The 25270-nt window shown below is 47.8% G+C and overlaps 2 protein-coding genes across 6 annotated transcripts in view; both read left to right on the forward strand.

Annotated features, from left to right (window-relative positions):
* The window catches only part of ALDH1A3 (aldehyde dehydrogenase 1 family member A3), a 36868-nt gene extending 33065 nt beyond the window's left edge, over positions 1–3803 (forward strand). For both annotated transcript variants that reach the window (XM_025893136.2, XM_073882505.1), the window contains one exon: positions 1925–3803. In XM_025893136.2, the coding sequence (XP_025748921.1) occupies positions 1925–1997 (73 nt within the window). In that variant the 3' untranslated portion in view covers positions 1998–3803. The remainder of the gene's footprint in view (positions 1–1924) is intronic.
* Positions 3804–6527: 2724 nt separating this feature from the next.
* Positions 6528–25270, forward strand: part of LRRK1 (leucine rich repeat kinase 1) — a 120447-nt gene continuing 101704 nt past the window's right edge. For 2 of the 4 annotated variants that reach the window (XM_025893019.2, XM_025893021.2), the window contains exons 1-2: positions 6890–7017; positions 11626–11842. In XM_025893019.2, coding sequence (XP_025748804.1) covers positions 11746–11842 — 97 coding nt within the window. In that variant the 5' untranslated portion in view covers positions 6890–7017; positions 11626–11745. Of the gene's footprint in view, positions 6636–6889; positions 7018–11622; positions 11843–25270 lie in introns of those variants that run through there. The other 2 variants (XM_073882506.1, XM_073882507.1) reach the window with 2 other exon arrangements.

Here is a 25270-nt window from a genome sequence, read left to right on the forward strand (position 1 = left end):
TTTAAGAGCTCTTTGTATATGAAGGAATATGGCACTGTTTCTCACACAGTGTGGTGAATGTAATTTTTTTCTAGTTTGTCATTTGTTTGGGGGGGTTTGAAATGGATTTTCTGCTTTACAGAAGTTGAATTCACCATTCTGCATATGGCTTTTATATTTTGTGTTACGTTTAGAAAAGATTACAAAATACTTCGCTCATTCTCATGGGTTCTTGAACTATTTGTTTTAGGAAACTACCAAAAAAAATCTCAATGATGTATTAATTAAGAAATAATAATATTACTTTCTACCCTTTATTTTTTACCTGTACATACAGCTCTATAATAAATCATCTCCAACCATTATAACGACAAGGAGGCGATGGTATGCCCATTTTAAAGATCATGAGTTGGAGGCTTAGGGAAGGCCAAGGACCTGCCTACATAGGTCTAAGCCAGTGGTTCTCCAATTTGAGCTGTATCAGAATCCTCTGGCTTGTTAAAACACAGATTTCTGGGCCCCACTGCAATAGGTGTATTAGTTTTTTATAAAACAACATAAATGTATTACCTAATACAGTTCTGTAGGCTAAAAATCTGACGGTCTCACTAAGTTGAAATCAAGGTGTGTGCAGCGCTACATTCCTTTCTGGAGACTCCAGGGAGGAAATAATGTTTCCTTGCCTTTTCCAGCTTCTAGAGGCTTCCCACATTCCTTGGCTGGTGGTCCCTTCCTCTATGCTCAAAGGCAACACTGTTGCAGCTCTCCGAACCTGCTTCTGGGGTCTAATTTCCTTCTGACTCCCTTCTTCTGCCTCCCTTTTACCCTCTTAAGGATCCTTGTGATACTTCAGGCCCACCCAGATAATCCAGAATAACCTCCGTATTTTAAAGCCAGTTAATTGGCAACTTTAATCCCATCTGCAACCTTAATCCCCCTTTGCCCTGTAACCTAACACCGGTTCGGAGGATTGACACGGGGGCATTATTCTATCAACCCCAGTACCTCAGGGGCAGGGTAGGGGGCCTGAGAATCTGCATTTTGTGCAAGGTCTGAGATGTCACTGAGGCTTTGAGACCACACTTGAGAACCACAGATCGAAGGGGTGACATGGGACTCTACAGACCCTCCAGCGGCCACCTCAATTTCTACCTCTTTTCCCCAACAAGAACACATTTTTATTTACTTAACAGCAGAGCACGTGTTGTAGAGGCATTTATTTATTTATTTATTTATTTATTTATTTATTTATTTATTTCACGATGTGGAGGCATTTAAACATACCCAAAGCCGTATCTCAGTTCTGGGAAGTGGAGCTGCCCTGAAGGATGGCCCATGACACCTGAGAAGGGTCACCGGGCTCTGCAAGACATAAAGAAGGGACAGATACCAAAGAGGCAAACTTAAAGGTTGTGGTCCCCCACTTGTGTCCAGTATGTGCTAATGTCTGCCCCCCGTCGCTGCTCTGGGCTGGCCTTACTCCTTTTACAACTGGTTGCCAGCTGTGGGCTCTGAGGTCGACTCCAGGCCCTCCGTGTCCCTGTTCCTTGTGGATCCTCTGGCCACATCCCCCGCACCCCTCCTCGTTCACCCACGTGGGCCCTCTTCTCGCTCTGTACTCCCCACCCAGGGAATCCACCTCTTTTTCTCGCCCCCTATCCTTTTCATTCGTTAAAGGCAAACACTTAGTCCTTCTGAATATCTCCAAAGCATCACACATCAAAAAACCTGATATTTAAACTGAAGTCATACATCCAGTTACTTAAACGCACTAAAGGTGTGACGCTCCTGGCTATTTCCCTATTAAGTCATCACAGTCTGACTGTGGGCACAGACTCCACACTGCCCAACAGAGTAACTGACCCATCAAGCGTTAGACCACAGTTGGCAATGAAAGGCGAGGTGACATGCCCGTTTTACGTTCTCCTCTTTCCTGTGATCGCAGTGGTGAATATGCGCTGGCTGAATACACAGAAGTGAAAACTGTCACCATCAAACTCAATGACAAGAGCTCCTGAAGGAAAGGCGGGCTCCTTCCTCAAACCTTTGACAGCTGAATGTGGCAGATGGAACTTTTGCCGAAGAAAACCTGCATTTCCCGCCTTCCCGGGTTACTCTGCTCTGGAGACTTTAAATCTACTGGATTTGAACGATTTCAGTTTTCCTCTCACACTCCTGTTTCATTGACCAATATGTTGTGTATGTGGCATTGCAGTCCTGCCTGGGGATGGAGCTAGTGGTCATTTCCGTTTTTCCCTTTCAACCAGGTCCCCCAGCGACAGTGAAGAGGCTCAGGGCGAGGCCAACAGGAAGTGGTATTTGAAGTCTCCAGCGGTCACTTAAAAATGTTTTGCCGACTCTGACTCCAATAAGAACTTGGAAAAACGCCCGGCTTGTTCTGCAAACAGGGCCCTGCACCTGTGGCCTCCTCGGGGTTACCTGCCCACAGAACAAGCCCCTCCCACCAGTTAGTGGGAAAGAAACAGGACTAAATTCAAAACCAAACAAAAACAGGATTGTGAGGACCCAGTGTGGGGAGCTTTGGGGAAGCAAGTACCGTGGAAAGGTACTGAAGGACTTGGGTGTGAAAGGGCGTGGGTCTTCAAGGACTGCCTCTTGACATTGACCATGGGACTCAGCTTAAAGCCCAAACTCCTTTTGGAGTATGACCTAATCAGTGCCCAGCATGCTTCTCTAAAACTATGTCACGGTCTACCCTAACCAAGGCACTTTCTTAGGCAGAGAACATCCCTAGTGTTACCATCACTGCTGAGGACTCAGTACTCTGACATGACGACAGCATGGCAACCGCATTTTACAAATCAGAGCCATAATTCGCTTTTACAAATTATGAATTTCTACCACTTGCATTAATGGTTTATGATCAGCCTGTGTAGCTCTCTTTGTCTCCAGTTTGGTTATCTATTTTAGATTAGCAAAACATACACAACTGGAAAGGCTATTGTTTTAATACAGCCTGGTTTTTTTAAAGTCCTATTTTGATGTTAATGATTAATTAACAAATAACACCCAGACTCCCTGGAAGAACTGGGTCTCCTACTAAAGTGGCCTGAGTACTGCACTAACATGTTGTGAATTTTTCTTTTCCTCTTTATATGTGCAAATGCTGTGCAATCCCAAGTTTTAAAGTGTTCCCCTGATCGCTTTTAAAAACAAAACCAAACATAATTGCATTATTTGGATACTTTCACTGTTATTAACTAGTTACTTTTCTGATGGTGCTTATATTTGGGAATTAAATTATGTTTATAGAATTAAATTGGGGGAGGGCAATAATAAAAGAAACATCAAAACCAGTGTATGGATGAAAGAAAGTCCCATATGGAATGGGGTTGTCATTCTTATCAGAAATAGGCAATATGCAATTCACCTTCTCTACATCAGTTAACACTTATCACTTAAACTGTCAGCAACTTGCTAAGTCAGGAGTTGACTTCATACACTGAATTTTCAGGATTTTATCTCAAGCAACTATAGACACTAACCTAGTAATACATTAGAGGGTTCTTATTCTCTCATTGTACAATAATGCCTTTAATATGAAATGCTACATTATTTATAATTGGTATAGTTAATGTATCTTTTTATAGTTGTAAGTAAAAACAGAGGTGGTATATCTAACCTTCTGTAATATACTGTATTTAGAAATGGAAATCTATATAGTATTAGATTTCACTTCTTTTAAGGTTTATTCCTGTGGTATGGTTTCAAAAAACAATCTATTGGCCTCGGAATTCTGACCCCAACTACAGATTGTGTCTGACAATACAACAATGATAAAATAAAATCGGATATTTGACAAACATTCCGTTTTTTCATTTAACAACAAAACTCATTTTAATTCTGTGGCTGACCTTTCTCTTTCTCAGAGCTTATGTACAAAATGGCTTGTAAAAAAGCAGTATTGATAGCTTAGGATTCAAATTCAGCTTTAGTCTGAGCGTGAAACACACTGGCATGGGTTTGTGGATTGAGCAGGCAGGGAGCTCGGCCTCAGAGGCTCGGCATCTTAGTTGGTGAAGGGTAAGCTGTCACCTAAGCTGCCCGAGTGTCCTTTTACTAGTGAGTGGGTGAGTCCGGAAGATGGTGGGGAGGACTGCCCAGGGGTTTAGGGAGAATATTGCATCCTGCTATCGTGTGCACACGTTTCCATTTTTGTCACAGGGATCTGGGTGTTTGGGTTTAGCCTACCTTAAGTTTCTAAGAAGCCTCAATCACCAAGCCATGAGCTGATGCTGAGGTTGGATCAAGAACATCCCTTGTACTTGGTTAGGTCCATCAAGTTACACCTGTGTATTTGATGTTACTCATCCTTGATCACTCTATGGGGCAGCAAGGTGCCACCTTTTAAGAGAACACGTAAAGGAGGCTTGGATCAGATCTCTCTTAATGTATGCACTTACGTATGTATTTATTTAGAAAACTTTAATTTCTCAATCTAAATGTTTGCAGAACATTCTAGGAAAATGGCCTTTTCCTTCAATTGGTTTACTCTCTGAAGGGAACCATTCCGGGGACACAGACTGGCTGTCATGTATGGGCATGTGCACGCGCGCACCTGTGTGCTTGTGGTGGGGGGGGCACAGGAGGTGGGCACATTCTCTAAAAGTGGACCCTTGTGAATGCCTTAGCTTCTCCCGATAATGGACAAAGAATTTTTACTGTCCTTGCTCCTACATGCATCTGACTTGAGCTTAAACGTGGATGATAAGGGATTTTTTTTATAAAGTGTCAGGGAAGAATGTCTGAGGAAACTAAGTTTACAGCTGAAGGAATGACTAGAAGGCAGTGGGGGTAGGGTGGGAGGGTAGCAATCAGCCCCTAGGCCTTCAGAAGGCAGAAATGTTAGGTTGAGGAGGTAGCTTCCAGTTGATTCCACCTTAGAAGGGGTCATTCCAACGTGAGATGATGAGAACCTGGGTATGCAGAGCAAAAGCTAGAGGACCACGGGTGCGGGAGGCGGGGAGGGGGGCGGGGGGGGGGCAAGAAGCAGCAGGAAGAGATCTTAACTGACCTGTAATAACTTTCCCATGCAAACCTGTGATTAACTAATGCCTAATGAATAGAGTTAAATGCTGGGATGCAACCAGCTCAAAACAGTCCACTCGGCTGTTTTTTTACATTGGAGACATTCCCTAGCCTATTCCCAAACTCATGTAAAAAGGAAGCTGAGTTGCCCCAGCCTCATCAGCCACAGGAGCTCCGGTGTCCGCCCGAGCAGTGGGCATGCTGTTCCTCACGGTGCCGCTAGATGGCGCGGCCGCGCGCCCTGGAGGCGCCCCGCCGCGATTGCCAGGCTCACTCAGCACTGCGACGCCACGCCCTGCAAATTATTAGGGACTTTTCGGTAGCAATCACACTGCTGCTTTTTGAGTACTGGAATTCGGGCCGAAGTATTGAGGACAGGATTGCAAAACCGCACCCACCCTTTTGCAAGGGCGTTCCGTGGCAGGAGAGCTGGAGGCCTCTTGGGAGCAAAGCAAAGCCGCCCGGTGGTGCCCTTGCCAAGGGGCCACTGCTCAGAGCGCCCGCGAGGTCGTGCGGGGGTCGTGCGGGGGCCCTGCGTCTGCCCGGCCTTTGTGAAATGGCAGTGAGGGTGGTGGGCATTTGTCTCCGTCTTGCGCTAAATCCTGGGAAGGTTCCAGTCCCAACATTACATGAGAAGAGTCTAGTGCGCGGGTCCTGCCAGGCTGCAGAACCATCTGCTTTTTTCTGAGCAGGCTTCCCTTTCTGGGGTTGGCACGTGGAGCCAAATCTGATGGCTGCCCGCAGCATGGACGTGCGTCTCTATGATCTGCCTTCGGATAATGGCCTCAGTGGTGTGATGAACATACTTATATTAAGTCGAAACATAACCAATTGCCAACATTCCGCCCTGGGTTATCTACTCCCCCGCCCAAAACACCCTACACAATTTAAAATGATTCACCAAATAGTGACATCTCTATACATACATCCATAATTAAATAACTTCATGTGACGGGAGGGGCACAGTTCGCAAAATACGAAACCTTTAAAAATATGTTTCTATACTGCCCTATACGGAATCGTACATAAACGAATATTCCCTGATTTTTAAATATTTACTGTGAGTCTACGCCTAATACGAGTCAGAGGTTAATCGTTGGATTTGGCCCGCCGAGCAGAGCCGAGGGGCAGTGAAAGCTGGGCTGAGCTGCGAACCGACCAATCTTGTCGCCGCGCCTGCCCCGCGAGGACAGAGCAGGGTACCCAAACCTGGAGGAGAACTCGCGCTACAAGGGCTCACGGGCCCCGGCTTCCCCGAGGCGGGAGCGGTGCATCTGGGCACCTCCGGCTTTCGGCTAGGGAAACTGAGGAGGGCCACCACAGAGATCCCCGCCCCCCTCCCCGTGCCCGTCGCGGGCCGGAGCAGCTGCGGCCGATCCTCTCCCTGCGCGCTCTCCGCGCCGCCCGCCCGCGGGCCGCAGGATTGAGGAAGTGCGTCTGGGCCCGGCCCGGCCCCGGCGCGCGCGGCCGGAGGCGCAGGGGGCGGAGGGCAGGGGGACGGCCAGGCCCCGGCCCGCTGGTGTCCGCCGCGCCCGGCCCCGCGCGCCCAGCCCCGCGTCCCAGGCGCCCCGGGCCCTGCCCCGCCGCCGCCGCCCCCGCCGCCGCAGGTAAGCGCCCGTCCGGCCCGCGCCCCGCCCGGGGGCCTGGCTGCCTCCTGCGCCGGGTCTCGGGGAGCCCCGGGCCCCCCGCAGCCCAGGCCCGCTCTCGGGGCGGCCGCGTGTTCCCCCGAGGTGGCCCTTGCCTGGTGGGGTGGCGGGGGCTGGGAGCACCGAGGGCGCGGGCGGTCCCCGTCTCGCGGCCCCGCGGCCTCCGGGGCCCGCCGAGTGGGGGAGGGTGCGGGGCCCCAGAGGGCCACCCCGAAACCCCGCGCGGGCCGGGACCGGGACCGGGGGAGCAGGGGCAAAAAACAAAAGTCGGGAAGATACGCCAGGGCGTCTACAGGTTTCCTTCAGCCCGGCGCGGGCCGAGTGTGAGCGCGCCAGTGTGCGGGTGAGTGTGAGTGCGTGTGTGCCGGGGGGGGGCACTGCCCGGGATCTCTGGCCACCGCGGGGGGGGGGGGGGCCGCCGGGGGGGGGCCCACCCCCCCCTCCCCCCCCCCCCCCCCCGCAAAGCCCGGGCCGGGCTTCTGCCCACCGGACGCGGCTCTGGCCAGGTCCCGGTAAAACCCGCCATCTCTGCCACCTTGCCTGGCAGGGGTGCAGAGATGAGTGAGGTCCGGGACGGGGCAAGGAGGGGAGCCTGGGAAGGCTGGAGGCCAGAGGGAGATGGGGGGGGGAGAATTTGGGGACCTCTGGCCAGCCCAGCCTGTCCCCGCACACTTGGAGGCCAGGAAGTTTTTTCCCCAAACACATCAGCAGGGGTCAGAGAGGTAGAGAAAACAGGAGCCTGCGGTTAAGTTTTTAGGGAGGCTCTCACTGAATACCCTCTTTTTATAGTTTGCAAGCCACTCGGCATTGTGACAAAGTACCCAGACATTAAAGGGACAACGAGAATGGGCATGGGTTTGGAATACATTAACATTAAATGCCTCTTGTCATTTGACTACTTATTTTTGCTTCTGTCCCTGAAGAATAAAAAAATTAAGTTAAAAACATACAAACCTCACACCTGACTTGTCCCTAAAGGAGGTTTTGGGGTCAGCCGAACATTCCTTCCCCCAAGCTTCCACATCTCAGGGAATAGGCCCATAGTCAGCTCAGTTGCTGGGAATTTTCCTGTATCTCATACCCCCATTCCTTGAACTCAATCTGTTGGCAAGTTCTGTTGGGCTTACCTGTGTGGGTCCAACCCTTCTTTCTCTCAGTCTCCATCGTAGTCCAGGGTACCAGCATCCATTTCCGGTATGATTACAGTCCTTCCCTCTCCACTCTCCAGTTCTTTATTTGACAGCCAGAGTGATTTTTTTTTAATAGGTGAATCAGAATGTGTCAGCCCTCTGCTTAGAACTCTGCAATAATTTCTCCTTGTGATTGGCATGAAATCCAGGACACCTCCTTTCCCTCGGTTGATATGGGGTCTGGCATCATCAACCAGCTGGCCAGTGCTCCTGCCACCACCACCCCCCCCACCGGCCACCCTGGCCCATCTTGCTCTCCAGCATGTGGTCTCTGCAGTGTTGACCCCTGATTCTTCACATGGCCTGACACCCCCCCACTAAGCCCAGCCTCTTTCTCACATCCCTCGCTCACGGTCCTTCTGGAGTCTCCAATGGTATTATGGTCCTTCTTCATTGGTTTGCTCTCTCCTTTAATTGCCTGGCAGTCTCTACTGGAGCTCCAGGGTCCAGAGACCGTTCCTAGGCACCAGCATTGCTCACCGCTGCATCTTCAGTCCCAGAACTAAGAGGTGCCTAGTACACACTGGCACAGGGATAGAATGGCTAATGGACAGTCGTAACTTGTTTCTGGTTTCAAACTCGCGAAGGGCTTCTGTTCCCAAACCCTTGGGTGTTCATCTGGGACTGAGACATTTCTCTTGTCTGCAGCTCCTCGATATTTTGATGTCTATGAATCCATTAAACACATTTTGTAGACAAGCCAGTAACTGATCAGGGGAGGCTAGTAGTGCCAAAGGGATATGGAGAACTGTGGACCAACCATCTCTACCATGCTTTTCATTCAAAAAATTACTGGATAAGATGAGCATTGCTAACATGCTTCATTTGCAAGGGTCTTCTAGCCCTTTGGTACTGGCAATCCTTTCCCAGCCTCTTGAAAAGAGAGGTGAGTAGGTCCTGGGTCTCCTATATTTCTCCTCTGTCAGAAACTTTGTAGCAAGCACTTACTTAACTGTGCCTTCCCCACCAGCTGTAAGTTTCATGAACTTGTGGAGTTCAGTCCTCATAGAAGCGGTGGAGTAGAAACATTTGCCCAGTGAATGTCAGGTTCCCCTTTTCTTTATTTTTCATTAAGTATTCAGGTTTATTCATTAATGCAAATATACAGAGTTGGCAAACGAAAAATGGGTGAGGTTTTAAAAGGTATTAAAATAATCACAACAGAAAACCTCTTGAAGCCCTCTTAAGGATGTATACACCGTAATGAAAACAAGACGTGTAACTTGCAACCAGGATTTGTTGCATGGGTCTGGACCCAAAAGAAGAGTGAGGAAGCAAAGATCCGTTGGAGGGCAAAGATTAAGCAAAAGTTGAGTCACCTCATTTTAAAACCTTAGAGTCTCAGCCAACATACAAATTACAATTGAAAAACTGCACCAGTCGTAAAAGCCTCCATCGGTAAAGAGATTTTCAAAAGGAAACTGAAAATGAAAAGGGGAACAAAAGTGCTGGGCAAGGGTTGGCCTAAAATATTTTAAAGATTTTTTTTTTTAACTTAAAAGCATTCTATGGTAAGACACTTCTGTTTTCAGAAGAAACATCTACTAGCATTTGGATTTTTTTAAGGTGTTGTTAGGTAGATGTGGTAGCTGATTTTAGGAGGTGTTTGAAAGCAGATGGCCACCGTGCTCCTTGGTTTCTGAATGTTACTGTAGGATTTGGAGCCTTTAGTTTAAAACAGAGATGGTTTTGCTGCTTTTCCATGTTCTTGTTTCAAGTTGGTTTTCCTAACCAGATTTTACAATTTAGAGAGCTTTGATGGTCTCCTAAATTTTGTCCAGATTGATCATTCCTCCTTGGATTGTTCAGGCTCCCATACTCCAAACACAGGTTTTCCTATGTATGGTTTGCTGAAACCTCTCACTCTTTAGTTCAGAAAGGTGGGGGATCGTAATGGACATGGCCTCTGGGGGAGGGGTTTCCTAGCTCCTTGACCTTCCCCTGCCTGTGGGAGTACAGCCTACCTGGGCCTGATTTCCAGGATCTAAGATGAGAAAGTTCCAGTGCTCTCCCAGCCTTATTCTGTAACTTGCTCAGCGCCCACACTGTTCAGGGCACCTTCTAGAACCTGCTCAGTGGGGAGACAGTGTGTCTGCCCTCCAGCGTTGATACTCTGAGCTTGTTAATCAGACAGTCTCCCAGGCCTCCCGCTGGTACTGTAGGTGAGAACCACCTCTGGCCCTATTATAGAAAGTGACCGGAAATTTTACCTTATTTCAAATCACACGGCAGCCCTGCGAGGTCGCCTGGGTGAGAGGGTGCATGTCTATTTTTAACAGATGGGAAAACTGAGACACTCGTAAGTTTCGGCTTGAAGTCACACTGTGCTGACATGTGACAGAGACAGGCCAAGCCTTTGATGGCCAGATTGTCCTTTCTTCCTTTCCGTATTGTCTTGGGCATGATTTACATGACCTTGATTTTTTTTTTACTACGGTGTATCACTCTCCATTTCAGTTAATCTGTCTCAGAGGATAGTTGCTAATGACCCTGTACTTAGTATAGTACAGACCCTCCGTAAACACTAATAGAAACAGACGCATTTCACATAGTAACCCCCTCCCATTGTGATCCCGTGCCAGGCCTGAGCTGGACCTGGGTCTTGTCCTCAAGGCAGTTCTGGAAATTTAATCATCATAGCAGGATGGGCACCTGTGTTGGGGGGCACCTGTGTTGGGGACCCCCTGCCGCAGGCTCTTTGGGAGCCTGGCATAAGAGAGCAACACCTTGGTTCAGCAGTTATCACAGCCTTGTTTGTTTGGGGAGATAAATCTTAATCAAACTCAGAGTTTCTCCAGATAATGGGAACTGTTCGGGCCAGATAATTCTCTGTTGTGGGTGGCTGCTCTGTGTATTACAGGATGTTCAGTAATGAACCTGACCTCTGCCCGCTAGATACCTGTAGCACCCCAAACCCCAAGTTGTGACAATCAGAAATGCCTTGAGCCATGGCCAGATGTACCCAGGCAGGCAGAATGTGTGAGGCTCCTTCCTGTCATCCCCCAGGGCTCAGACGGACTTGTCTTCATAACCAGTACCAACGCCTTCCAGACCCCTTCTCTTCGGGATGGTTGCCTGCTCGCTTCTTTGCGATTACAGTCTTGCCTCTGGGTTTCTGGAAGACTTTGTCCTGGACAAAGGGAAGGCCTTGTATTGTGATCAGCTATTAGGTGTGTGCCCCACCCTAGCTTTGAGTGTGAGCCTCTGAAAGCAGAAACCCCATTTAGTTGTATTGGTGTCGCTGGGCAACTGACAACGTTTATGTATCGATTGAATAATGAACCCTTTACCAGTGGGTGTCTGCAATTGTTGGGGTTGCTTCGAGACTGGTCTTTTGTTTTTGTTGGGGGGGGGAGCATGCACAAGGATGAGGGGCAGAGGGAGAGGAAAAGAGAATTTTAAGCAGGCTCCATACCCACTGCAGAGCCCAGTGTGGGGCTCGATCTCACAACCCTGGGGTCATGACCTGAGCCAGAGTTAAGAGTCGGACGCTTAACTGACTGAGCTACCCAGGCGCCCCTCGAGACTGTTTTTTAAGTAGACATGAGCCATGGGGTGCAAGGTGAGGTGGGGGGAGCTCTGTCCTTTCACGGCCCCCACCAGACTGGGCGTGGCTAGACAGATGCAATGTGAGGAGGAATGTTGCCAAGGAGAAGAATACCAAGGTGCAATATATAAATAGTAAATGTATGCAAGGGTACAGGAAGGGACTTGGCAATTAAGAAAACACTTTCTGATTTTATGATGTTTTTCACCAGCAGAATGAGACAGCTTCCTGCTCGGCCATGACTGTGTGTCTGCCCCTTAGTCCATCCTCCGAACAGCAGTGGTGGCGGTGACCCTGGCCAGGACTGACTTGGAGAGCAGTCACCCAAGAGTTGATGGCTGGCATGTCTCGGCGACTGCCCAGCATGTACTGGTGTGTGGGGCCAGAGGGCTCAGCTGTGTGTCCAGAACGTGCCATGGAGACCCATAACGGTAAGAGCGGGGCCATCCTGGCACGTGGGGCATCACCTGCTGTTCGCGTCCTGTGGGGTGTCCAGAACAAAGGGTTTTTGACGGAAGGTTAAAAATGCCAATTACTTGGTGAAAGTCTCATTATAAAGTATAACTTGGGATTCTCACTTAAATTCTAAACATCAAGGGGCTGGGGGACAAAATTTATTATGGAGGCAAAGATCTTAAGAATCAGGGCATTACTTCATGTTGGTTAAAAAGGTTTTTTAATGGGGATTTGGTTTTGTTCTTGTTTTTTTTAAGATTTTATTTATTTATTTGAGAGAGAGAATGAGATAGAGAGAGCATGGGGGGGAGGGGCAGAGGGAGAAGCAGACCCCCCTGCTGAGCAGGGAGCCCGATGTGGGACTCGATCCCAGGACTCCAGGACCGTAACCTGAGCCGAAGGCAGTCGCTTAACCAACTGAGCCACCCAGGCGCCCGGTTTTGTTTTCACATGATAAAAACAATACATGTCTGTTAAAGAAAAAGTGAAAAAAGGAAAAAGAAAAAGAGAGAGAAGTAGGGGAAAAGAAATCGCCAGGAGTCCCATTGGCCTAAACTTTGCCAGTCACCTAGCTTGTATGATCATCTTAGGTGGGAACACTTATAAAGTGATCGACCTCGTCCTCACTCCCCTGTTGGATGTGTGGGAATGTTCAGGTTGCTTCTAGTTGCTGACTCTTACCAAAAACATCCCATTCCCATCTTTTTATGCATGGTTTTGAGACTGTTTCCATAAAATATATTTATAGAAGTGGGATTATTAGGTTTGAACACTTTTAAGCCTCTTTCTATGTATTGCCAGATTTCCGCTAGAGTTGTACCACTTTTAACACAAGTTAAGATGGCATTGACACTGTTGTTAATGATAAATATTTGTTAAGCCCTGAGTGCATACCAGGCACTGGATTCAGTGCTTTAGGAAATCATCTCATTTAATCCTCACAACGACCTAGAAAATGGTCATTTATCCCCACTTTATCGCTGAGGAACTTGAGAGTAAAAGATGCGTAGAAACTCGGTGAAGGTCAGCAATTTGTAAAAGGCAGAACTGCTATTTGAACCGTGTCTTCACTCTAGAATTCTCGCCCATAGAGTCTAGGCCATCGTGTGGGGTTTGAGAGGGCCCGTATGTTGTGTTTGAGAGGGCCAGGGTGTTTGTACCCTCCATGAAGTTAGCGATGCAGCATTGCACCTGGCTCAGCAGACACTTTGTTCAGGAACTTGCGTGTCTCCCTCCGTTGAAAATGCCCCAAAGCTAATTAGGGTGATGTTTCTGGAAGATTGCTTTGCACATAAATCAAATTATGAAATGGGAAAAGAGTTTGTTTCTCGGCATTGCCCAGCACTAAATGTTCTCAGAACGTTCAACTTGCATCTTTTGAAAAGTTATTTCTCTCTTAACAGACATATGTCTTTTTTCTGTTACTCATTAGAAAGGCCTTGCCTTATTAGCCTGAGATGAAGGTGACCTGTGGTAGAACATGTTATCCGGCTTTTGAGTAGTGCCTCTACTTTCCAGTCCTTTCCAGCTCCGTTATTCCACCTGTCTCTCCTCTTAGCAATCCTGAGGAATGAGGGTAGGATGGTGATGTTGGGGCTTACTGGGTGGGTGCCTGTGTCAGCTGAAAAAGCCCCAGAGGATCTGCCCTGTCCCCTTCCTCGTCAAGAGTTGGTGATCTAAATGAGTAGGTCTCTACCCTGGCCCCCAGAAACAATGGGAGTGTCTATACTACCAATGCCAGGCACCCCCTAAGCTCACTGGAGCAGCGTTTTGGGGGAAGGGCAGGCATGGGCATTTTTAAAAACTTTTCCACCCCCTTCCCATGATTCTAATGTGCAGCTGGGGCTGAGAATCAACTGGTCTAAAATGTTTGGGTCCCTTAGAACAAAACTTCTCAGATTGCAATATATACTCAAGTCCCCTGGGGATCTTGGTGAAATGCAGATTCTCACTGTGTAGGTCCAGGGACACCGAGATTCTGTGTTTCTGATAGGCTCCCAGGTCATGCTGACGTTCTGGTCTACCTACAGAGTTGCAAGGCCGAGATGATGGCTTTCTGAGGGGCCCAGGGATCCCCATTGAGTCTTACAGATCCTTGGGACCTGGGCCAATGGACAATGAACAGACCTGTCACCTCTGCCTCCAGGTTAAGGAACCACTGCTGACTGCGTGTTAGCTAGAGTGATGAGCGTGACTGTCAATGACATTCTCCCCCCGCCAGCAGCAGAGCTGCAAGTGGAGAAAGCAGAAACACACCAGGTCTCTTAAGGCCGAGGCCCAGAATGGCGTGCTGTTGCCCTTGGCCAAAGCAAGTCACATGGGGGCCCCCCAAATGAAGCGCTCCCTCCACGGGGTGGCCATGGCCAGGCTGTGGATGCAGACAGAGGTGAAGGACCGGTGCCTGTCCTTCCATCTGCCATGATGGGAGTTAGTGGGCTTCAACCCTTTGAAAAACATAATGTGTCATATTTATATATTGTTATTTATTTGTTTAAGTGGCCTGCATCAATTCCTACCTGGAGCATATGTAGCAGTTAACAGTGGAGTTGCTTTGATGAGCAGTCGTGAGAGGTAGGGTTGGTGAGTCCCACCCGCTGGCCTTCACCTTGACCCCAAAGCTCTGCAGGCCCAATTTTAAAAACATCCCATGTTTGGATTTTATTTTCACAAAATACAAATCTACACACCAAGAACACAGCCTGGGGGCAGGGCACATTCAGAGGGTAACACAGTCACATGGAGATTACACTGCTCTTTGCTCATCTGTAGGGTTTATGTTTTCTACACTGAGCATGTGTTCCTTTTTTGTTTTGTTTTGTTTTGTTTTGCATTACATTTGCAATTGGAAGAATAACACTGCAATTTATTTTTAAAAGTGTTGCCTCTTTAAATACTGATGTTTGGTGATTACGATCTAACTGGCACACCTCAGTGCTCACTTTTAAGGCCAACGTTGCTCCAACTGGCCTCTTATCTCCTCATTTCTTTCTGGAGCCAATGGAGGAATATTTGCACCCACCGTCTGGGCTGTGACCCCAGCAGATGAGCCAGATTTGTTCTGCTCACCCTCTCCCCAGACCTCCTGGGATCCCAGGGAGCCCTGCTTCCCCTTCCACCACCCGCATCCACCCACCTCACCCCTGGGAAGCTTAGCACACACCCAATGCCCAGCACCACCAAAGGAAAATTGACTGCCAGGAAGCAAACCGATAAGACTCAAATTATAGCCAATGTAGGAACAGCTCTCTCTCTCACTTTTAGAAGCTCTCTCTTTTTAACAATGCTTGGAAGACGACATGCTTTGGAAACGATAAAGTTATTATTAGGCTTCCAAACATAGTTTAGAAAAAGATCCAAACGTTAATGAAAATCAGGGAAGAACTCATGTTTTACCTTGGGCTTTTTGGGTGATGGCATTTTGTTTGCGTACCCATGCGTACCAGGTGTGTTTCTTACGCCCATACCTGTTTTGCTCAGATAACTCACCTTGTGCGTGCTTAGAATGGCTAGCCCTTCCAAAGCCCGCGAAGGTGCAAGCACTTCACCAGTTGCCGAGCGGGGCCAGGGGGTCTGGGTGGGCCTGTCCTGTGTTTGTGCGGCACAGTTGTGTCCCAGGAAGGCACGTTGCAACCTTATTGGCACCGTCAGCAGTCAGCTGGCCTGCTGTACAAGAGGAACATTTAGAAAGCTTGGATGAGCAGAGAGCATGAGTTGATAGAACGAGGGTCAGTGAGATAGGGGGCCGGGGCTGCTGGGCAATCTGTGTGAACAAATACACCATGAGACACATTCTTTGGCGTCTGACACTCCTCAGAGTAGAAAAACCTGTCCTACCAGCTGAGGTGAGGCTCCCTGGAAAATGAAAAGGTGAACAAACTTCTAAATAACTCAGGCCGAGAACTCTTGGCGAGACTCTTCTGGAGGATGAGGGGTGCTTAGGGAGACGTAGGTCACTGGGGGGGGTGGCTCAGGTCCCCCACTGCTCTGTGAGCAGCCCTGACTTCAGCTGCCTGCCTCTCAGAGCACTGTCCTCCCCTGAACCAGCATGGACCAAAGGAGGACAAGGAACATTCCAGAAGGTCTTCAAATCCCAGGTTTTTACACAGCTACTTTCGGTGTCCTTCTCTTTTTCTTTTGGCTTTTTCAAATCTGTATTAAAAATAACTTCCCAAGAGCCAAGTGCTTTGCTCAAGTAGGGGCTCTTCTTGCCTTCCAGAAATAGAACTAGGAAATAGGCTGAAATAGGAAGTGCCCCTCCAGTGGGAGTGCGCTTTCTTGAAGGACCGCTGTAGGAAATCCTACAGGGGGCAGGGCCGCGTTGATGTGGGCCTCTCTGAGCGGAACTGCCAGCCCATGTTTCTAACCTGTTCCAGGAGCCCGTGTCCTGCTCGAGCCTGCTGGGCCGGGTTCACACCATGGGAGCGAGGAGGGTGGACAGGGCTTTGCTTGGAAAGAGACTGTGGTCCATAGGGCGCCCCCCCCACCTCCTTGCCTGGCCTCAGAAGCAGCCCTGGGCCTTCCAGGGACCATATCCAGTATCCAATAAGGAATCCCTTATTTAGGGAGGTGAAGCCAAGAGAGGCCAAGTCGTGGCCTCGGGGGTGGGGAAAACGGCTGCGGGCATCCATCCATGAGGGGAGCAGTTAGCACAGCTGCACTTCATGCCCACAGAGCTCTGCCCAACTGCAGAAGCTCTGGCTTCGATGGGGCTTTTAACGTCACCCTTAATCGGAGCCTTAGATCTTCTGATTATTTCTCCAGAATGTGCTTGCTTACTTCTAGCAATGGGGAACTGACTGCCTCTCGAATAAAGCCAGCCTGTGGTTGGGTGACTCTGTTAGGAAGTTTATGCTGCAAGACCAGTCCTGCTTTCCTGGCATCTAGCTCCGCCCACCTGGGCTGATAAGAATCCCTTACCCACCCACCCCCACCCCCAACCAACCCCGCCTTTCTTGAAATAACTAGAAGCAGATGCTTTGCCCTCCCTCCCTGTGGATTCCTTCTCAGGCTGAATAAACCACCCACTGCCTTCAAGAGCAAGCAGCCTTCTCCCTGGTTATCACTGAGCTTTTCTTTGCTCCTTGGTCTGTGGAGCCATTAGGCCATGGCCACCTGGGCCCAGGGAAAGAGCTGACATCCTGCCTCCCCACCCCCCCGCACCTTGCCTCGGGCGGCCTCTTGGGAGCATCCATTTTAGGGGGCAAGAGCCTGAAGCTCAGCCCTGGCCCACAGCCCACCTCCGCCTACCCAACATTGGCTCTTACTTGTCTCCCCTTCTGAGGGGCGGCAGGGCAGTCCCACCTGATAGCCTCTGTGTCCACCTGGCATGCATGCAGTGGCCAAGAGAGGGGCTTTTCTTTCCAGCCCTGCACCCAGGCCCCCACAGAGACACCTGTGAGCAGGAAGGTGTCTGTATAGACATCCCCAGGTCCTGAGGCAGAAGGATGAGGATTTTCTTCCACCTGTCTGATTTCCTGGTCCACATGAGTTAGACCTTGAAGCAGCCATATTTAGGGATTTTTATGAAATTCTTTAGTTCTCTGGGTATGGACCCCTCCTCAGGCATAACCTATAAATCCAAACTTTAGTAAATGAATTTCACACACATTTTCAGGAACCCTGATGAATGAAAATAGGGGGCTTCCAATATTCCTTCGAAGTCCTTCACCAGCCTGGCCTCCCCTGGGTTCAGTTTGTCCAGGTTCCACTTAGACATCTTGTTACTTATTGACATTTGTCTTGAAGAAAAGAGAAAAAGACAAAAAAAAAGAACCCGGAAACATGCATTTCAAGCATCCTGAGCCCATAACCCTGATGTTAGAGAAGAAATCACACATTAGTTAGAAATGATATTTTCAACTGTAAACAACTTTTTAGGATTATACTTCATTTTGCTCATTCTTTCTAGGGTCATCCTTAGCAGCTTTGATCCCATCTACCCCCCTCCCCGCCACAACCCAGCATCCAGTGGCCAGGCATCTCCAGGCGTTGGTTTAAAATTGCCTACCTGGGCGCCTGAGTGGCTCAGTCGTTAAGCGTCTGCCTTCAGCTCAGGTCATGATCCCAGGGTCCTGGGATCGAGCCCCACATTGGGCTCCCTGCTCCGCGGGAAGCCTGCTTTCCCTCTCTCACTCCCCCTGCTTGTGTTCCCTCTCTCGCTGTGTCTCTCTCTCTCTGTGTCAAATAAATAAAATCTTTAAAATAAAATAAAATAAAATTGCCTACCTGGGGTGCCTGGGTGGCTCAGTTGTTAAACGTCTGCCTTCGGCTCAGATCATGATCCCAGGGTCCTGGGATCGAGCCCCACATCAGGCTCTCTGCTAAGCAGGGAGCCTGCTTCTCCCTCTCCCACTCCCCCTGCTTGGGTTCCCTCTCTCGCTGTGTCTCTCTCTGTCAAATAAATAAATAAAATCTTAAAAAAATAAAAATAAAAATAAAATTGCCTACCTGGTCATTTCAAGAGAACCAAGACCCAAAATAACTTATTTTTGGCATCTCGAATTTATCAGACACTTAGAGAGAATTATACACATTCTCACAGAACCGTCACATGATTCAGATAAAGCCGCTGCGATCTTTGGCTCTTTCCTATCCTTTCCAAGTGACCACTGGTAGCTGAGTGTTTCCCTCCCAACCTCTCCCTATATATGTGCCCAAGCACATGCACACACACACAGTCCTTTTGTCGTGTTTCTGCTTTTACGTGCATGATAGTCAATTGTACATATGTTGTGCAGCTTTTTCCCCTTGAGTTGTCTTGTGGGCTTTTTCACGTGCACCAAATTTGATAGCGTGAATAGAATAATGTTTAACCAATCAGCCTTCTATTAAAGTGCCTCTAGATGATTTCTACATTTTGCTTATTATCGTAAGAGTTGATTAGCACTGCCTATGACCCAGCACAATTGCAGGACCCAAGAATAAGCATATGAAACATTATCCAAGTAATACACACCCCTGGTTAAAGAAGCAAGTGATACAGAACAGACTCTAAGGCAAAGCACCAGGGTCAGCTCCCAAAAGGGTCTCCATTTCCTGTGTCTGATTCTAGTTCTTCCAGTTATTACCATTTCTCTACATGGAGAATATATGCCTGCACATCTGCTCCATCAGCCGAGCCACTGTCCATGGCCTGCCTGCCATAATAAATGATTTCCTTCACTTCTGTGCCATGTCTCCCAGCTGCTCCATCCATGCTGAATTCTATCAGTGTAGACTCATCTTTGGGTCGCATTCGTGGTCTTGTCATATGTTCCCATCACGGTGATTTGGCCTAGGGACTCAGTGTCATCCTTGTCCTGTGGGGTCAAAGGAGTGAGCACCCCTTCCCTTCTTTTTACCTCCATCCCCCGTTTCTGGCTCATACTCAGAAGTCTTGGGCCCCTATTTATTTGAAGCACATCATCAAGAAAACTCCTAGCTCAGGGTTTATGCAGGCACACGGAAGAGACTGGACATTCCCGGAAGCATGTTCATTTTGCCCTCCCCGGGGTCCCACTTGGAAATCGTCTGCCTTCAGAACATGGAAGAGTCCACTCTGTTGTCCTCTAATGTGGTTTGATTCCTCTGCTTTGTGGGTGACCTCTGGGTTTGTTTGTTTTTCTTTTTTTCCCCTCCTCTCTGGAAGCTTGTAGAATCTTCCCTGTATGCTTGGTCTTCTGAAATCTTGGTCTTCATAACACAAGACCTGGGTGGTGAGGGTCCTTTTTCATTCCTGCTGCTTTGCACTGGGTAGACCAACTGTTTAGGCCCAGAAAATTCCTTGTATTCTCTTTGATAATATCTTCCTCCTCTGCTTTTTCTCCTGTGGGTTTGATTTTGTTTGTTTTTCTGGAACTCCTTGTAGTCATGATACATGTTGCCCATCTTTTCTCCCACATTTTCCGACTCTTCTTCTTCTTCTGAAAATTTGAGGGATGTTCTTGACTCATCTTCCGTCCCCTCTACTGAATGTTTCATTTCGGCATTCATCTGTGATTTCCAGAAAGGTCTTTCCTTTTCTTGGTCGTTTCTTTCAGAGCATTCTGTGCCTGTGTTATGTCTAAGGTGTCTTCTTGAATTCTCCTGAGGATCCCAGTGGGCATTTATCTTATTTTATTTTAATGTCAGTCTTATTACCTTCTCAGTTAATTTTTAAAATTGATTTCTTATGTCAGATTTATTAAGATCAATATTTTTGCAGTGAATTCCAGATAAACCAATAATTATACAGTTCAGAGCATTATTAAGGAAGTTTGCAGTCAGTTGACTTGATAGGCAGAGCATGTGTATAAATGACACGGGAAGCAACTTCCCATGATGCCAAGAGAAGACAGTAAAAATGCTGCTAGAAGAGTATTTTTCCGTTGTCACTTATTATGGGAGTTTTTTTTGTTATCTGTGTTTCTTCTAAGGCCTCACTTTCTGTTTGTCTTATTCATTCAGCATGATTTTGTCAACAGTTACCAAGCATCCTTTTGTGATGGACACTGTTCTAGAGACTTAGGACATAGCAGGAGCATGGCCTCTGCTCTTGTAGGGCTTGGTTTTCTGGCAGGAAGAAAAAGACAACAAAGAACAGGAAAAATCAGAGAGTGATGCTTGACGAAGAGAGTATTACAGCAAGAGGAGGTGCTCAGGGGGCACCAGGGGGCTATTTTTCACTGTTATTGGGTAAGAGCTCTCTGAGGAGGTGACTTTAAATTTCAGGTCTGCTCGGTTGACCAGAAGGAGGGATCCACAGGAAGACTGGGAAGAAGAGAGTTTTTGTAAATATCCTGAAAACAAGATAGGATGATGTGCCTGGCTCTCCTTCCTTTGCCCCTTCATTCACTCCATGTTGTGTCCGAGCCTTCTACAGACCGAGCAATGGGAAAACAAGAAAATGTCCTCATGATACGTTCCAGGGGGTGAACACGAGAAATAAGCTGGGTGCACCACCACCAGGAGTGGGAAAGGGGCCACAAAGGAAGTCAACCAGTGTGCAGGTGGGCAGAGGGCACTCTTCTAGCTCGGAGGTCGGGGAGGCATCTAGGGCAAGATGGCATTGTTGAAGCAGAATTAGGTAAATGGAGGGAGGGAGTCAGTCCCATAAAGGGCTGGGGGAAGGGTCTCCTGGCCAAGGGTCCCCGAGATGGCCTGTGTGGCGGGAGCAGAGTGTTAGAAGAGTCAGGTGAGGCTGCACAGGTGGGCCTCCGTGGCCGGCCAAAGCAGGGCCTCAGGCTTGATGCTGAGAGTAATTAAAGCAGTCAGAGGAGGCCCAGGGGACGGGGACGTGGCCCAGGTGGGTAGGGCCTGGAGCAGGAAGGAGAGGAGGGACCTGGGATCTGTTCAGAAGCAAAAGCTATCACGACTTGTTTAGGTGTTCATGTTATGTAGCAGACCAGCCCATAACCCACTGGCTCAAAGCAACAATTTACGACTCCCCAGGATTCTGTGCATCAGGATGCTGCAGGGCTCCGCCGGGCGGCCCTTCTTGCATCTCTCCCACATCTGACCCCTCACGCTCCTCCACGTGCCTTCTCCCTCTTGACATGCTTTCTTGTCATTAAGCACCTGCCCCCACTTCCTTCCAGCAGAGCAGGTGGATTGGGGGGGGGGGGTGTAATTCAGAAGCAGAAGCTCTTCTTGAAGCTCAGGCCGGGCACTATCTCTTCATCACTTCTGCTGCCCCCTGTTGGTCAAAACAGCCAGAGCCCAAAACAGTACAGATTCACGGTAGGACGGGAGAGATTACACCTCCTAAAGGGAGGGAAAGCAAAAAGGTGTGGCCATCTTTAATATACCACAGAACTTGGTAACGGGTTACAGGTGAGAAGTAAAAGAAAGGGGACTCAGATGTGAAACATGACAGGTGTAGTTAGAACCCCCTCTGGGGACCTCTCCCTGACCACTGCCCTCCATCAGCCCCCAAAGGTAACTGTTATTTTAAAGATAATTCAAACGCTTTGCCCTAATTTATACCATTGCTAAATATATGGGAGTCCATAAATATGTAGTCTTATTTCCGTCCTGCCAGGTGGGTCCCCGCAGGGCTGCCATAAATTCCACATCGCCTGCCTGAGTTAAGGAAGAGGCTTCACTGAGGAAAAGGCCGTCCCAAAGCCTGGGTCTGCAAGATGGATCGCGTGTGGTCCCCAGTTTCTCATCCTCTCTTAGGGAGGCATGCCAGGGCTTCAGAGAGGTGGGTTCCGGTCCCTCGAAGGGTCTAGCATGGGCCTCCCCTCTCAGAAGACTAGCCTGTCAGCGGTGTGCATGCCGCCTGTGAATAGAGAACATCTTGGAGCCAAGGGATGCCACAGTCCCCCAGCCACTGGACTCAGGGGAAACTGAGCTCGGGTGCCAACCTTCAGCTGAGAGAAGGGTTCTTCTGCTGGCTCACTGTCCCCATGTGCAGAGTGGGGAGGGCGGGGGGGTTCGCAACCAGACTCACGTTTTGGCAGTCCTGCTCCTTTCCGAACAGTTTAAATATGTAAAAATTTAAAAGAAGTATTTTCCTACTGTGCCACTCTTTTTGTAACTTGCTTTTTCAACCCACCTTAAGTTTGCACAGGACAAGGGCTGAATTTTCCAAGAAGCTGGATAAAACCTTTTGCCCATAAAACTATGGAGATCTGGTACTTACTTTTTTCCTGGGTCGATGTTTCACCATCAATTCCACTTCTTTAAAGATTGTAGGTTTATTCAAATGTTCCATTTCATCTTGAGTTAATTTTGGCAATACATTTTTCTGGATAGGCGTCCATTTAATTTAGGTTTTCAAGTGTATTGGCATAAAGTTCATAGCGGCTTTGGGATTTAAAATATATTTTTTATTTTATTCATTTATCACAGATAAATCATATTCTTGATATGAAATTCAGAAGTACAAAAGGGAATATAATGAAAAGTACTCCCTCCCGCCCTGGGCCCCAGTCTTTCAGTTCCTGTCCCAAAAAGTCAGAGAAAAAAAGTACCCCCTCTTGGTTTTTTTTCCTCAGAAACCACAGTTTTTTGGCCTAGATTTAAAAAAACTGTTTTTCTTTTTACAAATCTTTAGTTTAGGCAGAATTTTGAAATGTTATGTTTTTATCTTAGTTATTTTTCATTTTCTATATTATGAAAACTTTTTAAAAAATATTTATTTATTTGAGAGAGAGCACAAGCTGAGGAAAGGGGCACAGAGAGCGGGAGAAGCAGCCTCCCCGCTGAGCAGGGAGCCCTACATGGGGCTCGATCCCAGGACCCTGGGATCATGACGTGACCCAAAGGCAGATGCCCAACTGACTGAGACACCCAGGCGACCCTATTTTGAAAATTTTTGAATATATTACAAAAGTAGAGAGAATGCTGTCATGGATCTCTTTGTGTCCATTGCTCCAACTTCCATAACTATCACAGCCAAATCTTGATCTGTTCATATCCCTGCCCCCCCCCCGCCCCGAGATTATTTTAGAACCCAATTCCATGTTAAAAAGACTAAAAAAAAAAAAAAAAGTATATTTCACATATATTTTTTAAAAAAATAAAAACATATTTCACTAATAACATCAGGTATCTAGTCAGTGTTCAAATGCCCTTGATTGTGTCCATGATGTGTTCTATTTTATTGTATTTATTTATTTGAGAGAGAGAGAGAGCGAGAACACAAGTGTGGTGAAGGGCGGAGGGGGGGGAGGGACAAGAAGAATCCGTGCCTAGCTGGAGGAGCCCAACACAGCGCCTGATCCCAGGATACGGAGATCATGACCCGACCTGAGTCACATGCCTAACTGATTGAGCCACCGAGGCGTCCCTGTGCCCATAATGTGTTTTTATCACTGCTTTGTCTGAATCCAGTTTTTTGAATCAAGGTCTCTGCATTCTGTTGGGTGATATGGTTCTTAATTTCTTCCTTTCTCCCTCCTTTACTTTTGACTTGTGATTCAGTTGTTGATAAAACCACACTTGCCGTCTCGCACAGTCTGGATTTTGGTGATTGCATCTGGTGTGTGTTGCTTAACACATTCCTTTCTGTGTTTCCCTAGATCCAGAGGCTTGCTGAGATTCAGTAAGATGTTTTGGCAAGAAGGCTAGACAGTTGGTGTTTTGTACTTTCTGTTTCATCAGTGGTGGGAGTCAGGTGATGTCTAATGGTCTCTCCTTGGTGGTGAGATTTTTCAGTGATTTCGGGTATTGTTACCTGATAATCCACTACAAAGGTCCTAATGGTTTTATTAGTCATTGATCATTGCTTAGACCAGTTATTTCATTGGGGCTTGCAAAGTGGTGCTATTTTGAGTCTGTCATTCCTTCTTCATCTAGTGGCTGCAGTCTATCTCTGAAGGACTTTCTCCCATCACCTCTGTGGTAACTTGAGTTACAGTTTTGGGGGGAAAGTCAGAATGAATGGATGATTCTTTCCCTTAATTTATGTATTCCTTTTTCTGAAAATGAGTCGATTCCCTAGTATCTTTCAAAGGTCACCAGTGGGGGGGGAGGGGGTCTTTCTTCTTAGTGTCATTATTACCTCATGGATTTTAACTTACTTGATTTTTGATGCTAAAATTATTCATCTTTGGCCAGTAGAAGCTCCTTTGGGTTGGTTCCTCTGTCTTTGGACATGACCCCAGGAGTCTTTGATGCCCTCCTTGCTTTCTGATGTGACAAGATATTCCAGCCTTGGAATTTGTTGTCTAATTCCGGCCATCCACCATTTCTTTAAGGGGTCCTGTTTCCTGTGGTGGTCTCACGATTTAATTCTTTACTGTATAGTTTCGTCTCCTTTCTCGTTCAAGACACCATTGTGCTCTCTCCTTCCCTCCCCCTCTTCCTCCCCACCCACCCTCCCTCTTATCTTTTTTTGGTCAATCTTCCAGGGAGATTGTTTCATGAGTCTGTTGAAACAATCAGTTCTGGGTCTTGTTCTTTTTTATTTCTCTACTTTCTCTTTATCCAATTTCTGATTTTCTATTTCTTTTCTCTTGTTTTCTAAACTCACTTTCCCTTTCCAATTTCTTGAGTCGTATCCTCTCACTTCGGGGAACTCATCCTTTTTCACCTCAAGAATTTTTCTTATTTATTTGAGCGTATAGTTCTGGAATTCTTACTAGATGCATTTTGGAAAGCTTTGAGCATCGTCTTCCATGTCTCTTAATTTTTTGTCGGCTCTCTTTGTGTCTGGATGCTGCACCTTCTGCTTGCCCTTGCAGGTGACCAAGGTGTCCTCCAGTCGTGTCCATTCTGCTCTGCCATCCACGTAATGTGCTTTACTGTGCAGCTCTTTTAGTTTTCATTTCTGAGCTTTTTAGCCAAGCCTTGTCTATGGATGCCAGGTCCTCCTGTGTCTCTCCAAGACATCATTCATATTCAGTTCTTGCTTTGTGAACACTGGTTCTGGGTGGAGATGGGTCCCTGAGATGCTAGAAAGCCAGAGCCCAAGATGCTGCTTGGAGAAGCTCAGGCAC

The sequence above is a fragment of the Callorhinus ursinus genome, unplaced genomic scaffold (assembly GCF_003265705.2).
Source record: "Callorhinus ursinus isolate GAN/ISIS: 27379988/994484 unplaced genomic scaffold, GSC_fseal_2.0 scaffold47, whole genome shotgun sequence".
NCBI lineage: Eukaryota > Metazoa > Chordata > Mammalia > Carnivora > Otariidae > Callorhinus > Callorhinus ursinus.